The 15,543-nt window shown below is 39.6% G+C and overlaps 2 protein-coding genes across 3 annotated transcripts; one reads left to right on the top strand and one right to left on the bottom strand.

The window, feature by feature from the left end:
- Positions 1-2,598: 2,598 nt before the first annotated feature.
- Positions 2,599-9,507, bottom strand: CstF64 (cleavage stimulation factor subunit 2 CstF64). Of its 2 annotated transcripts, none has more exons than XM_028314775.1 (10): positions 9,214-9,504; positions 8,878-9,146; positions 8,497-8,622; positions 8,123-8,230; positions 7,749-7,842; positions 7,607-7,660; positions 7,026-7,158; positions 3,931-4,028; positions 3,375-3,457; positions 2,599-2,868 (listed from the first exon to the last, which is right to left on the bottom strand). In XM_028314775.1, exons 1-10 carry the CDS (start codon positions 9,275-9,277, stop codon positions 2,746-2,748), a joined length of 1,152 nt encoding a protein of 383 aa, XP_028170576.1. In that variant the 5' UTR covers positions 9,278-9,504; the 3' UTR covers positions 2,599-2,745. The 2 variants fall into 2 exon arrangements, with proteins under 2 accessions (XP_028170576.1, XP_028170577.1); XM_028314776.1 differs by having other exon boundaries at positions 2,601-2,868; positions 7,026-7,155; positions 9,214-9,507.
- Positions 9,508-10,785: 1,278 nt separating this feature from the next.
- Sur-8 (leucine-rich repeat protein shoc-2) lies at positions 10,786-15,505 on the top strand. Its single transcript, XM_028314774.1, has one exon. It carries the CDS (start codon positions 11,124-11,126, stop codon positions 12,825-12,827), a length of 1,704 nt encoding a protein of 567 aa, XP_028170575.1. The 5' UTR covers positions 10,786-11,123; the 3' UTR covers positions 12,828-15,505.
- Positions 15,506-15,543: the final 38 nt, after the last annotated feature.

The raw sequence follows: 15,543 nt of genomic DNA, 5'->3' as shown, positions 1-15,543 counted from the left end.
TATAAAAGCCTAAAAGGTAATGAAAATGAACGAATAAAAGGTTTCTCTCAGAATAAAATTGAGGTAAGTATTTATCGTGCAAAACTTGATAAGTATTTCCTCAATAGAGTAGTTAAAATGCCTATTTTTATGCGAGAAAAAAAAATACACGCGAACTTGCGAGATAACCACTAGTTACATAACTTGATTTTAATTATCATTTACGTTAATCACGTCACGTACGCCGATAAAAATATCGCTTTGTGATTATAATTCGACTCGCACTTGACCCATAGGACTCCACAGTAGATAACCGCGACGCGTGACAATACATCCGTTTTGCGTATCAAATATTTGAAATAATAAAGTCGTTTATTTCTGCATATGCAACTTATCGCGGAGTAAGGAGACCGAATGCAGACAAAAAATCAGGATATTTTGACGAAAATCAAAACGTTTACGTACAATTTTCCGTGCATTAACTTAAAAAGTAGCTACTTAATACTCGCGTTAATAAAAATATGCAAATGTACTCAGTTAAACTTAGGAGGCATATTTTTGCAGCATTAGAAATCAAAATCGCACGCGTAATGCAACCATTGTAGTTACTATACAGTGTGTCCGGGCTTGTAGTGATCAAACTTTAAGGGCGTAATCTATGGACAATTTTATCGATGAAAATACTTCAAATTTGGGGCTTGACCCATTTCTCGCAAAATTACGAGGATTTAAGTTTTTAATTTTTAGTTTTCACCTCTTCCTTCAAAAACAAGTGAAAGCGTGGGTAGCTTAACACTAATAAGCAAAAATTTTATATCATGCGATGGCCAATAAAATTATCTATTAGCAGAAGTAGAAAACAGATACAAGTTTGATACATTTTAAGGGAGTAAGAATGGATTTAATTAGAAAAAAACATGACTTTTTCACTTATTTTTCAGTTATTTTCCAACACAAGAAAAACCAGGTCGTTAAGGTTTGTTTTATTTGCATTTTATTATTAGTATTTGAGCTATTCTACAAAACGAATGTAAATTTATTAGTCTACGTCTATTAGTTTCGACGTAATTGTTGAACAAAGATACCCCTTCCCAGCGGTTTCCATAGTAATCGGAATAGGTTGTGTGATTCTTTCAGGCAGTGCATTTTCGCATGTCGCGTGCGCTATTCCCGCTGGGAAGGGGTATCTTTGTTCAACAATTATGTCGAAACTTGCTACTCGTACGTATGAACGAGACCTAAGATGCTGATAAATTTAGTTCGACTATACGATACTACAGATACAATTAAATGAAACAATTATATTACTTATGTCAGTACTTTATTAGATACAGATAAGTGATCACGTAATCTATTGAATTGATGCAGAAATGCAAAACACAAGTCTTCATGTTATTCAAAACAGTTTCCGTTTCATAAGTCAATTAACGTAATTAATGATGTTACTTATAGTTGTTGTTTTTGTTGCGGTTTTTTTTGTTAAGATACATGTGAAATACTAAAAAGACAACATATTTGGACAAAAATTGGGATAAAACATACAATCATCCTGCATTATGTATTTACTAATTAGGCCAGCTATTTATCGCCAGTGGCGTCAACCGTTTATTGAAAATATAGTTTCCTACTACGTTAATGAGGGCTATCGTTTTTATAATGGCTTCAATGGTGCGTATAACGTATTTGAAGCACACTGGTTTCACCAATGTCGAGTGTTTAAAGAGACACTGTAGACAGTGGAATTTAAAGTTTTCCCGGTGATACATTCTTCATTGAGTTTTTTTTTAATTTTTTGACAGTTGGCACCACTGGCGATTGACATGACCCTAATATACCGTGGCGCCATCTCGGTGGGAGCAAATGCTATAGTCCTCCATCCTACTTCAGCGATCACCAGTTGGCGCCACTATCAAGTGATCGTGACCTTACTCGCCGGTGTGGCGCTAACGCAAATAACGAAAACGTGAACGAAAATACGATAGTCTTCATAACGTTCTCGAGTACTGTAAGTAAAAACCATAAAGTTATACCTAGCGGAATAGAACAACAAAGAACTGAGCGAGCGAGATGTCACTAGCAGTAGCTGCAACACTGTGCTATAAAAAGAGATGCGTGTCGTCGCCGTCACGTCAAACAGAACCGTTTTTTGCAACTATTTGACAGTTCAGAAGCACTTAGTGGCACGCTGAAAACTTGAACTTGTGAGATATTTTCAGATTTTACGTGAGTGAAATCATGGATGTGGATGTTTATGAGTACATAATAGTGCTTCAGAAACATGGTGACTGGTTCAGTGATTTGATTTATTGTACAAAACAGTGAAAATTAAATAATCCTGACACTCAAATAATATCTAGTGCAGTGGTTCTTAACCGGTGGTCCACGGACCACTGGTGGTCCCTGGAGGTATTCCAAGTGGTCCACGAAGACATCGTAATAAACAAGTGACGTGACGTGATGAGTCGAGTCAACACAACGCAAACGGCGCCGCACAGTGGACGAGAAATCGACCTCCACTTTCATAGAATTTTGAAAAAAAAAAGTGGTCCCTGACAAGACAGAAATTTGGTAAAATGGTCCCTCGTGACTTAAAGGTTAAGAACCACTGATCTAGTGTCATCCAAAATCGGTTTCGACAGCTCGTGGTTGTTGCTCTATTCCGAAGGACTATTAACATTATGGTCAAAACACGACGTCTTAAGCAACGCGAGTAAAAAATTGTAGACTTGCGTTTTGCTCGTAAACAAGAAGACTTGTGTTCTGTGTCTATCGCTGCTGCGTGCTCTTGGCGATCTGTTCCTTGAGCATCAGGATGCTGGCGCGTTGCTCCGGCGGCAGCAGAGCTATCTGCTCGTCCGATAGCTGCAGCACTTGCATGATCAGCGCGGCCTGAGAAGGGAAATTTAGCTCTTAATTCTATCAACACTAAGACGAAAAGCATGGAGAAATTCAGTTCAACTTTTGACAGGACTTTGTCTTCTTCTTATTTTGGCAACGACTTGGTTTTGAGAACCATGATTGACTCTGTCATTAAGTCGAAAAGCAAGGGAGGAAATTAAGTTAAATTTTTGACAGGACTTTGTCAATGGGGCGAAAAGCAAGGGACAAGGACTTCAACTTGTGTCAGGATTTTGTCAAATGGTCAAGGGAGAAATGGAGTTTGAATTCTATCGGGCAGAACTTGTCAATAAGGCGACAAGGAAAATAGAGATCAAGTTTTGATACAACTTGGTAAATAAGTATGTCTGGCCGGCAAAAGGTATTTGAATAGGTAGGGTAAAAAGATTATGAGACATGTAGAGGCTCCTTAAGAGCAAAATGACGATTTGTAAAAACTATTTATTAGTCTAAACAAATAAAGAAATTTTGACTTTGACTTTGAATTGCTTACTCACCTTTTCTTGATCGGAGGCACCAGACGGTATTCCCTGTATCGTCCGAGCTTGCGCCATGCTTGGCATGCCCGGCGGCATTTGTTCTGTTACAAAATAATACCAAATTAGTTGCAGCAACTATAATACGATAATTTAGCGTTCACTAGTGGGCGCCACTATCGCAATCAAAGTGTATGACAGAACGACATTTGAATTGTAGTGCACGAGTGAAGGGAAGGCGGGTTTTAGAATCGCGATGACCGCTCGGTGATCGTCGGCGCTGACAGATCAATATGTGTGTAATTGAAGGGAACGTTCCTGAGTGATGTTGATCGCTCGGCGCCGACGCTTCATACATTTCGGCTGTCAGCGCTGACGGTCAGCATGCTTCAGCTTGACTCTAAAACCAGCCTAACAGGCTAAGAGGCATTTTCCTCGGTAACAAAAAGGCCAACGTGATTAGATTGACGAGCCCTCGTCTGTGTAAAGGCACTTGATGGCCTTATTTTACTGATTGTTCATTTACAAACAGCCATAATTTAAAAAATAATTGTTAATTAAATAAAAGAATACTCACGCGGCGCCATCTTGGCCTGTGTGCGCGGGTCGTTGGAACGCATGCGAGGGTCCGCGTTGAACTGCGCGTTAGCCAGCCTCGGGTCGCGCGGGAAACCGCTGCCAATCAAATAAAGTCGTTTTTACACTGCTTATTGTCGCCAATGTCCTACATAAATTAATTCTGTAGGACATTGGCGACTAAAATATTCCTCAATGTTGAAAACAATAGCACGAAGTGTCAGGTGGTGGTGGAGGGTAAAAAATGGTTAAATTGTGTCAAGGAGTTAGCAGTAAATTTAACAACAACGAAAACAACAGTTTATTTGAAATAATTGTAAATTCACTTTCAACTTTATGTCGTATTTTCTGTGTCGCCAATAATTATGTTGAAGCACATTCAAAATTGTATGTAAATTGCAATTATAATATGACAATCAAATCATAATTTAAAATGAATATATACTTCATAAATAATGAAAAGCTGAATGATAAATAAAGTCTCATAAAAACATAATTAAATTTAAAAGAGCAGCAAAATAAAATGAACTTCTTACGGCTGTAAATAAAATCATATAAAAAGAATAAATAAAATAATCACTGTTTAAAAAAAAGGAGGGGTGAATCATGTTGAATTTTAAACTATATTGACTTACATCTCCTTATGTTCCATTGGAGCAGCAGGACTTAACAAAAATTAAATAAATTTTAGGTTTTATTTTACTGATAAAGAGACATGAAATAACCCTCACAGTCTTAAGTATTCAAATTGAAAAAATGACCCACCAAAAACATTCTGTAAAAAACTAGCCAAGTCTCGATGAAGCTGCTTGTTTATCTCTAAAAAGTAATGAAATCTAGACAAAGTCGTGCCAAGTCTATGGTTCCTTACTGCGATTTCTTTATTATTATAGTTAATGTTGTGTGACTTGGCCGTTGATGCGAAACTTTGCTTTCGCTTAACTTCGTAACTAAATGACCTACAGACTTGAAATTTTGGATTTTAAGTATGTGATTATAGCTTACTAGATGACGAAAATTTCTGCGTTCTGGTCTTATCCAGAGGTTCTCAAATAGGGGCCTGAAAATGCGGCGAAATGGTTCCAGTAAAGGATGGTACGGCAGTGTTTGCTTCGCGCTCGACTTGGCGGTACAATTCCATAAGGTCAGTATCATATAAAATACGCAAAGCAAATAACTTTCTGAACATAATATCATCCACAACATAAGTAATTTTCTTTCAGTCAGACTTCCAAAGTTGCGCAGGGATATCCATGAGTCATCTGAAGACAAGCACGGCAGCAACAATGCGATGCGCAGTGGTCCTGGTCCAGTAGCGGCACGTCCCCGTCCGAGGTTAACTAGGCCTAAGGCAGGGTACTCACCTGCCATGTAGCACGTAACGTAGCATGTAACGTGTCCAACCTTCAAGTGAGTACGGCTCGTCCACGGTCATCGCGTATCTAGCTGCGAGCTCACTTGATACAGTATCTGGTACATTACATGCTACACGGCTAGATGAGTACCCTGCTTAAAACAACGCACGTTAAGTGACGTCACCCGGCCTGAAACGGCAGTCGGCCGCCGGCGGCGCCTCGCTCACCTGTCCTAGTCCAGTGCCACTCCTCGCAGTGACGTCACCCGGCCTGCAGCGGCAGTCGGCCGCCGGCGGCGCCTCGCTCACCTGTCCTGGTCCAGTGCCACTCCTTTCATGACGTCACCCGGCCTGCAGCGGCAGTCGGCCGCCGGCGGCGCCTCGCTCACCTGTCTTGGTCCAGTGCACTCCTCGCGTGACATCACCCGGCCTGCAGCGGCAGTCGGCCGCCGGCGGCGCCTCGCTCACCTGTCCTGTACCTCTAGCATGAACAACTTTCGTCTTCGAATCGTTTGTGTATTCGACAAAATTCGATACTCAAACTTCGAATTATACGATAATGTGACAATTTTGATTCTCAAAATAAGTTTTGTGCAACCATTTCTCATACTAAGTTCACTTTACGACATGTTCACAAGGGCGCTGTTGTAGTTTTTTTACTAAATCTTTTGATGGCGATTCGAACTCGAAAGTTTTTCGTACTAGCCGTACTGGTCCAGTAGCGGCACGCCGCCGCTCGAAGCGAGCCTCGCGTGACGTCACCCGGCCTGCAGCGGCAGTCGGCCGCCGGCGGCGCCTCGCTCACCTGTCCTGGTCCAGTGCCACTCCTCGCAGTGACGTCACCCGGCCTGCAGCGGCAGTCGGCCGCCGGCGGCGCCTTGCTCACCTGTCCTGGTCCAGTGCCACTCCTCACGTGACGTCACCCGGCCTGCAGCGGCAGTCGGCCGCCGGCGGCGCCTTGCTCACCTGTCCTGGTCCAGTGCCACTCCTCACGTGACGTCACCCGGCCTGCAGCGGCAGTCGGCCGCCGGCGGCGCCTTGCTCACCTGTCCTGGTCCAGTGCCACTCCTCACGTGACGTCACCCGGCCTGCAGCGGCAGTCGGCCGCCGGCGGCGCCTTGCTCACCTGTCCTGGTCCAGTGCCACTCCTCACGTGACGTCACCCGGCCTGCAGCGGCAGTCGGCCGCCGGCGGCGCCTTGCTCACCTGTCCTGGTCCAGTGCCACTCCTCACGTGACGTCACCCGGCCTGCAGCGGCAGTCGGCCGCCGGCGGCGCCTTGCTCACCTGTCCTGGTCCAGTGCCACTCCTCACGTGACGTCACCCGGCCTGCAGCGGCAGTCGGCCGCCGGCGGCGCCTTGCTCACCTGTCCTGGTCCAGTGCCACTCCTCACGTGACGTCACCCGGCCTGCAGCGGCAGTCGGCCGCCGGCGGCGCCTCGCTCACCTGTCCTGGTCCAGTGCCACTCCTTGCAGTGACGTCACCCGGCCTGCAGCGGCAGTCAGCCGCCGGCGGCGCCTCGCTCACCTGTCCTGGTCCAGTGCCACTCCTCGCGTGACGTCACGCTCACCTGTCCTGGTGCTGCGGCGGCGGCACGGGGTGCGGCGGCATGGGCAGGCTGCGCATGGCCTGGTCCAGTAGCGGCACGCCGCCGCTCGAGGCGAGCCTCGCGTGACGTCACCCGGCCCGCCTCGCTCACCTGTCCTGGTCCAGTGCCACTCCTCGCGTGACGTCACGCTCACCTGTCCTGGTGCTGCGGCGGCGGCACGGGATGCGGCGGCATGGGCAGGCTGCGCATGTCCTGGTCCAGTAGCGGCACGACGCCGCTCGAACGCGATCCCCGGAGATCCACGTCGCCCATTGCCGGTCGCGCTGCTAATGGAAAAAGGGATGATTGTTAATTTAGTTGTTTTTAGTTATCTTTCAAGAAGAATTTTGAACAAGCAAGAAGTGTTAAACTCCCACTGCCGTGACAACCGTGTCATTTTTGTAAACCCTGTTACTTTGTCAAAACTGTTTACGTGACATTGGCGAAATCATGGTTCTCAAAACCAAGCCGAAGAAGAAGAACCGTGACATTAATGTAGTATGCTTTACTATGAAGAAAAACATGATGATTTGCATGCTTTGTCTATGGAGCAAAATATGAGTACACTACATTATAAACTATCATGTTTTGAGCAAATAAAAGATTTGATTTGATTGATTTACAATAACAAGTCAACCATTGAATAAACTAAAATACATAAGGCTATATTGTGTGGATTATAGTCCTATAAACAGGAAAAAATAGAGCCATGAATAAGTATAATATTATACTTACGTGTGTACTGGTTGGGAGGAGGCACTGGTGCTGCCAGGAGTTGTGGCGGTGGTGCTAGAATAACAAAAATGTTTAACAAAAATATTAATTTTTATCCAACACATTATAGTTCTTTAAGTTTACGCTTTAAATATCAATTTACCTTGTGGCTGGTTGGTAGGTATATAAGGGTTAGCCGGAGGCTTGTCTCCAGGTTGTAGAACAGGAGGCACGGGATTGGATGGATGCAGCATGCTCTATGAAAACAAGAAAGGAAATAAATAAACCTATGACATCACAATAATTACAAAAATTCTGGTGAGGAAAATATGAATTGAAACTGACAAAATAATTCTGAGAATGTTGATCAGAGAAGCAAGGCTGAGTTGCATCATCTTACTTTAACTTTGACAAACGTCAAAAATCTGTCAAACTCCATACAAAAAGCACCGGTTTTTGTTATTGTTATGGTTAAAATAAGGTGGTGCAACTCAGCCATAAAGTAGGAGTCAGTAATAAGTTAAATGTCATTCTTACAACTGCAGTAGCAGGATCCACAATCCTCATGATGACTTGTGCTTGCAGAAGGGCATAAGCCAGCTGTGGGTTTTGGAGAAGCATATTCCTTGCTTCCGTTGGATTGTTCTGAAACATAACACAAAATATGTAAGTAAGTATGACTGATTCAAACTTATCATCAATATTTCATAAAAAAATAAGGTTTACTTTTTTATCATATTATATTACTACAATAACTGCACACAGGAAGATTTAATGAAAGCTACTGATAACACCACTCTTGTGGCGGTGTTTTGGGCTGACACTGTGTGGTTTGTTGTCGACACGACAAGAAAAAAAAGAAGAGACTTTAATAAATAGCAAAGGAACAGTCTCATTTGTTATTTTTTTACCTGAATGCACAATTTCATTTGTTTCATCAACTCGAACATTTGTTCAGGCGGAAGTGTGGCCACAGCCTTGCTGATAGCTTCGGGTGCCTTCTCTGGTTCAACAGGATCTCCATAAGGATTTTCAATCTTGCATGGGGGTTGAAAATAAACAAAGTATTATTACTTGTTTAAATATTGATTTATTTTAAGGTTTAAAAACCCAAAACTATTTAATTTTAAACCAAATGACCAGTAACTTAACATCAGGTGTGATTGTGGTCAAATACCTGCCTTGTTATGCATAAAAAAAAAACTAAGAGAACCCATATTGATTAACATTTAGTAATTGGGCAAATGCTCTAGAAAACTGATCAACGAATAACTTGAATAAGCCAGACTCACCTGTGGCCCTTGCATCAAAGCTTGCATCTCCATCCTTGACTTCTCAGTACAGGCATTGTCAACCCTCAAAGTACGACCACCAATCTCGTAGCCATTAAGATTTCTCATAGCACTAAGGGCGGTCTCCTGGTCCTTGTACTCACAGAAACCATAACCTTTAGGTTTGCCGGTTTCTCTGTCAAATACCAATTTAAAGGACAGCACCGGCCCTACTTCTCGAAATATGTCCTTCAACTTCTCCTCGGTGGCTTCGTAGGGAATATTACCAACTAAAAACAAAGTTAGACGTGATTTTATGTTCTTTTTAAACGTGTCTCCTGTGAAACTCACACTTACCGAATACAGATCTCATGGATTTATCCATGATACTCTGCTCCTCTTTTTCCTTGCTTTTATCCATTTTGAAGCGGTTTTGTTTACACTAAAACTTATTTCAGGAAATGTAATAAAAATTTAGAGGAAGCGCTTTTTACACAAACAATAAGCCCGGCCCGGCCCGTACGTGTCTGACATCTGTCAATATTTTTTTAAAATGAATTTAAGTGGTTGGCTCACAAATATTTAAGCAGTTTAAACTTGAGCAAGTAATCACTTTATTTACAATTTCCAGTTTATTACAATTATTATTACACTTCTCTGTCTTCCAAAATAATATTTGTAGAACGTTGTCTCGCTACGGCAAGGCTCACTATTACAACTTAAGGTTGGCAGACACTGCGTTGTTCGCATCGCTTTTTCATCATTAGCTATCTCACTCTTATTCACTGTATTCGTATAGTGCTATACTACTCTTACTCATAGACTATCCGCTAACCTTTAACGACCTCATAATAAGTTTCCATAATGCAAGCAACCTTGAAAACTCTATGGTCTATGGATAAAAATATAAGGATGTTTATAGTCGATAAAATATATCGAAAATTTCTTAAATATCTCGTCCATTCACAGTCACAGCACAGCAGTGCGTTGAATGATTAGAAATGGTTAGTTGCGCTGATCGTGCGCTAATCATCAGCAGAATGCATGGCACGTCAAGCGTTTTAGACTAGCACGCGCGAGCTATCAGCGCGGGCGATGCCATTGCTGCCTGTCTAGGTTTTTTTTGTCATCATGGGGCGGGGCTCAAATCGAGCCTAAAAAATTGATTTTTGATTCGGTATTTTTACAAATTTTCAATTCAACCTATACATATTATGATAGTATAATTTAGGTTTCGGGAATAAATGATGATGATTGACTTTAATTCCATGGAAGATGGGACGGCAACTAGTGTGGGGTGCAACCAGCATAGACACACTGGCACCGTTTCATCTTCCGCAAACCTCGTCTGAGGCTGGTACTGATGTTGCATCAGCGGAATCCTTCAAGCGGCTTAAATAATTATGTAGGTCTTAGTAGTACCTACATGGGCTACATGTTTGAGCCATTTGGGGTCGAGACGCTAGGTCCGTGGGAACCCGGAACCAAGAGCTCATCGTCTGTGAATTAGCCAAGTGGCTGATTGACTATACAGGAGATGGAAGAGCTGGCACATTTCTTGACCAACCAATCAGTTTGGCCATAGCGTCGAAATGCAGCCAGCATTCTGGGCACCATGTTGCGTTGTTTGGACAGCGATTTGGTACATAATTTTTATTTGTAAATATTTAGTCTATGTAGGTAATGTAGGTAGTTTATTTCTATGTACATATGTATAATAGGTACATATTTTGATATTGTTCATAATTTACAAAAACGATACCTATGTAAGAACTATTTGGGAATAAACGTAAATATTTTATTTCAATTCATTTCAGTTCAAGTCAATGATTAATAAAGAATACTCACAGACAGATTTAAGTAATGACGACATACTTAATTTAGAACAAAAGGTAAAGATCGATACATAGTTTTTTTCATACATGATACATCACTATCTATTTGATTGGTGTGCGGTGCGGTCGACGTGATGTTGATTGAGTTGGATAATTTTGTAAAAATCTAGGGAAATCTTGTGTTTAAAGACAGTAATAAAATCTAGAAATCAGACAAACCAATGCGAAACATAAAAAAAACAGTGTAAAGTTTTTTTGAAGGGATTGTTCAGCACACAAAATAGAAGTAAAGTGTTGTTGTCAAGTCAGAAAATGTATTGATTTGTTTCTGTGCGATGAGATGACAAAACCATGTCAGGTGTGATTTAGTAAATAATCTTCGATTATAGAAGTGTTGATTGAGATAAGACATTAACAGTCACCTGCAACGGAATGAATCTTGATAACTCTTCAAGGGAAAATTCCGAAGCTTTAGATTCCATCGGTACAGTAAGCCCGAGAGAAAAGTATCACAGCATGAGAGAAAAGAAGTTATCTACTGCATCCCTCACTAATACTGAGGGGGCCCGTCCGAAGGTCGTCACGGTAAAACATCCAGAATCAAACAAACCTAAACCTACTGCTAAGAAAAATAAACCCATACAAGCTGATCTTGATGTCATCAAGGAATTTATAAGATGCCGAGACGAAGGTGTGAGGCGACTAGACCTCAGCAAGTCCTCAATAACATCTCTGCCTCCTAATGTCAGGGACCTGACGCACTTAGTAGAATTTTATTTGTATGGTAATAAGCTTGTGGCCCTACCTGCAGAGTTTGGTTGCCTGACAAATCTACAGACATTAGCATTGAATGAGAATTCATTAACAAGCCTGCCTGATTCACTTGCAAATTTGAAATGCTTGAAAGTTTTGGATTTGAGACATAATAAACTTAGTGATATTCCTGAAGTAGTTTATAAACTCACTTCCTTGACAACCCTTTTCTTACGATTCAACCGGATCAGGGTGGTTGGTGATGGAATTGCCAACTTGACCAATCTCACAATGCTCAGTCTGAGAGAGAATAAAATCAAAGAATTGTCATCTGGCATTGGAAAACTGGTCAATCTAGTTACATTTGATGTGTCTCACAATCACCTCGAGCATTTGCCACAAGAAATTGGCAACTGTGTTAACTTATCAACACTAGATTTGCAACACAATGAGTTATTAGACATACCTGAGACTATTGGGAACCTTCAGGCTCTGACCAGACTAGGACTGAGGTACAATAGATTAACTGCTATACCTGAAAGCCTAAGTAATTGCAAGCATATGGATGAATTCAATGTGGAGGGAAACTCCATATCCCAGCTTCCTGAAGGGCTGCTTGCTAGTCTGAATGAGCTCACCAGTATCACAATATCGCGAAATTCGTTTGCTAGCTATCCTTCTGGAGGTCCAGCACAATTCACAAATACATTTTCAATCAATTTGGAACATAATCAAATAGATAAAATTCCATATGGCATATTCTCTCGAGCAAAAAACTTGACAAAACTAAACATGAAAGAGAATTTGCTTACTTCTCTGCCATTAGACATGGGAAACTGGGTTAACATGGTAGAACTCAACCTGGGCACAAATCAACTGACTAAACTGCCTGAAGATATCCAATGCTTACAGAACTTAGAAGTTCTTATTTTGTCAAACAATCTACTGAGAAGGGTTCCACCAAGTATTGGAAATTTGAGAAAACTTCGAGTGCTGGATTTGGAAGAAAATAAGTTGGAGATCCTTCCCAATGAAATTGGGTTGCTTCATGATTTGCAGAAATTGATAGTGCAGTCGAATCAAATCAATACTCTGCCACGATCCATCGGTCACTTGACCAACCTCACCTATCTGAGTGTTGGAGAAAACAATTTGCAATACCTACCAGAAGAAATAGGTACACTAGAGAATTTGGAATCACTGTATTTGAATGATAATCCTAATTTGTGCAATTTGCCATTTGAATTAGCTCTGTGTGTGAGTTTGCAAATCATGAGCATTGAGAATTGTCCTTTGACAGCTATTCCACCTGAGGTGGTCTCGTCAGGACCATCCTTAGTCATTCAATATTTGAAGTCACAAGGACCTTACCGAGCTATGTGATATCAGGATGATTTTCTACCAAGCGGTGAAGGCACCTAAGATGCCAATATTGCTTATTCAAGCTTCTCCAGAAAATGTATACTCAGTAATTAAGAATATTTTATGTTTATGTGTAGTTTAACTGTAATGCAATTTGTGTCACAATTTTCTAAAGTGTTTAAACTCTTTACTATGATTCTATCAATCATGACATTTTATTATTTACATAGTATTGTTAACATGTTAAAGAATTTAATGTGTTTATTAGTTAGAAATTTTAAATCTTCCTGTGCTATTGAATGATTCATTATTTTATAGTAGGTAATATGAATTGTTTAACTTTGTAAATTATATGTAATAAAAATTATAAAAAAATACAAAAATACATCCATTAGTGTTAGTAGATAGAAACTTTAAAATGCTGTATATAATGTATGCACAAACCTGTGCTGTGTTATGTTACAATAGTACATAATTAATTTAATTATCAAACAAAGAAGAATCATAAACTCTTTTTTGTGCAGTTGTTGTATTAAATTATTTTCAAAATTTTCAGGATATTATTAGGTAATGTTTTATTATGAATGTACCTATTTGCATTTTTAAACTAAGAAATTGCATTACAATATGCAATGATTATGTTATTGTCTTAAATCTAGGTACTGTATGTGATTTGAAATGTCACATTTTTACTTTTTGACTGAAAAATATCAATGTTTTACCTACTTTTTGAAATGCTTTGCACAATGCAAAACGACTACTTATAATCCGGTTGAGTTACCTGGCACCTGGCAGCTGTGACGTCACATCTACGCTCTGGTACGGAACGGGGCGAACGCGGGGAGGTGTGCGGTTATGTGGGAGGGATAGCCGCATTCCAGCGAGGTACGCAGTTGGCTCGATCGGATCGTAATCAACTAAGTATGATATTATTTTATTATGGGTCAGGAATCCTAATTTTTATATCAAATGATTAGTTTTCAATTTTTATCAATTATATTGCCTGGTTTCCACTTGTCTGTAAAATAATTACGTACCTTGTTAGATCAATACTCAAAATTGTAATTGATTATAATGAACTGTCTTTTTTTATTAATGAACAGTATTTTAACATTCATTGATGTAATGGGGTTTTAAAACCAAGAAAATTAAATATTAATAAACTACGATATTTAGATCTCATCAAAACATACTATTGTAACAGTATTTAATCAAGTCTTATTTTGTTCATTAGATTTGTATGAAGGTTTTAACTAAGGATTATGTATATTTGCAATTTGAATCAATGTTTTAACTATTATTAATATTTTACACAATGTAAGTAAGTATGTTCCGCATCAGAAATCTTCGAAAATTAATCTTGACTCTGAAAACCTTATTATCCATTTATTTAAATACTTAATAGTACCCATCTAACTGGGTAAAGGTTTTTAGTAACATTATGATGGATATATTTTATACTTAAGCTTAAGTATATGTTTGTTTTCGGTCTGTACGCGTAAACGTACAAATCTAGAATGTTTAAGTTTACAGAAAATGAACATTGTTCTTTAGTGGCAAGTCAAATCCTATTTTTTTTCTAAATGTTAAAATAAACAACTAAAAAACATAGATATCTGACCTACTGTTAAATTGGTAATACATTATTTTTGATGCAGAGTATACCTACTAAGTAGGTAAGATAAAACATAATAAATTAGAACTAATTTAACATATTTCGTCTACTTTTCCTGTATGTTGCATTTAATTACAAGAATGTAATCAATTATTTTATTGACCATGTATGTATGAAGTATAGTATAGTATTTTATGTATTGATGTTTTATATCTTGTGTAATCTGATATAGCGGGTAAGTGTAATCGATTTATCAGTTTTCTTTTATCATGCTAATACATTATTAATTTTTGAATAATTTATCATACCTATTATTTGTTGTTAATTAATGCTTTTCTTACAATTTGATGTTTCGATAATAAATCAATGTGCGTAAGTTTTAGTCCATACAATCTTGTACCTACTTTGTGCTACGGGTGGAGTGCAATGAGTGTGAATGCACTGCTGCTGCCGGAGGTAGACAATTCAGAACCGGCACAGCCTAAAGAGTGCTTCGTAAGGTTCTGAGTCGCTTGCCAGGAGTCTTTCTTCCGTCTATATACTGTTTAGTATGCCACTGCCCGTAGCAGTGACGTCATAGTGCTATACAGGGTGGTCAGATTACAATTAGCGATGTTCTAGAAACAATAATGATACGTTGAACTATTGTTGCTAAACACAACATGGAAATTGCAGGCCACATACTAAACGTGCTTCCTCGTCACACTGAAAACTAACATATCACATGCATACATTCTATCTTCCAAGCGTGCGTGAACCATTCCTATGTTTCTAGAACATTGCCAGGCGAAACCAAATACCTTTTAAAATTATTAAAACTAATTCGGTGTCTAATATTGTTATAATACATAATTGTTCTGTTATAATATGTGTGGATATTTATGTAATGCATTTATATTAATGGAATATAACATTGTAGTGCATATTATTTATATTAGATATTTCAAGCTATCTATAGATTGACCCAAATTCAAGGTATATTTTTTCTTCAGGTGAAACCTATAATAATGTTGATCCATGTGTAAATCGTTTCAATAACATGTAAACGTGTTATGAGAAATAAATAAACTTGTATTGAATAGTGCTTTTTTATTTATTATTGTCAGAACCCGCATTCTAAAT

This window comes from Ostrinia furnacalis, unplaced genomic scaffold (assembly GCF_004193835.3).
Source record: "Ostrinia furnacalis isolate ACB-3 unplaced genomic scaffold, ASM419383v2 OfSCF4915, whole genome shotgun sequence".
NCBI classification, from domain to species: domain Eukaryota; kingdom Metazoa; phylum Arthropoda; class Insecta; order Lepidoptera; family Crambidae; genus Ostrinia; species Ostrinia furnacalis.
This window is presented reverse-complemented; position numbering and strand designations above follow the sequence as displayed.

Coding starts and splice junctions, on each gene's coding strand:
- CstF64 (XM_028314775.1), bottom strand. CDS start 9,277: ATGGATAAAAGCAAGGAAAAAGAGGAGCAGAGTATCATGGATAAATCC. Junction 9,147..9,213: donor ATCCATGAGATCTGTATTCG/GTAAGTGTGAGT, acceptor CTTTGTTTTTAG/TTGGTAATATTCCCTACGAA. Junction 8,231..8,496: donor AAATGAAATTGTGCATTCAG/GTAAAAAAATAA, acceptor GTTATGTTTCAG/AACAATCCAACGGAAGCAAG.
- Sur-8 (XM_028314774.1), top strand. CDS start 11,124: ATGAATCTTGATAACTCTTCAAGGGAAAATTCCGAAGCTTTAGATTCC.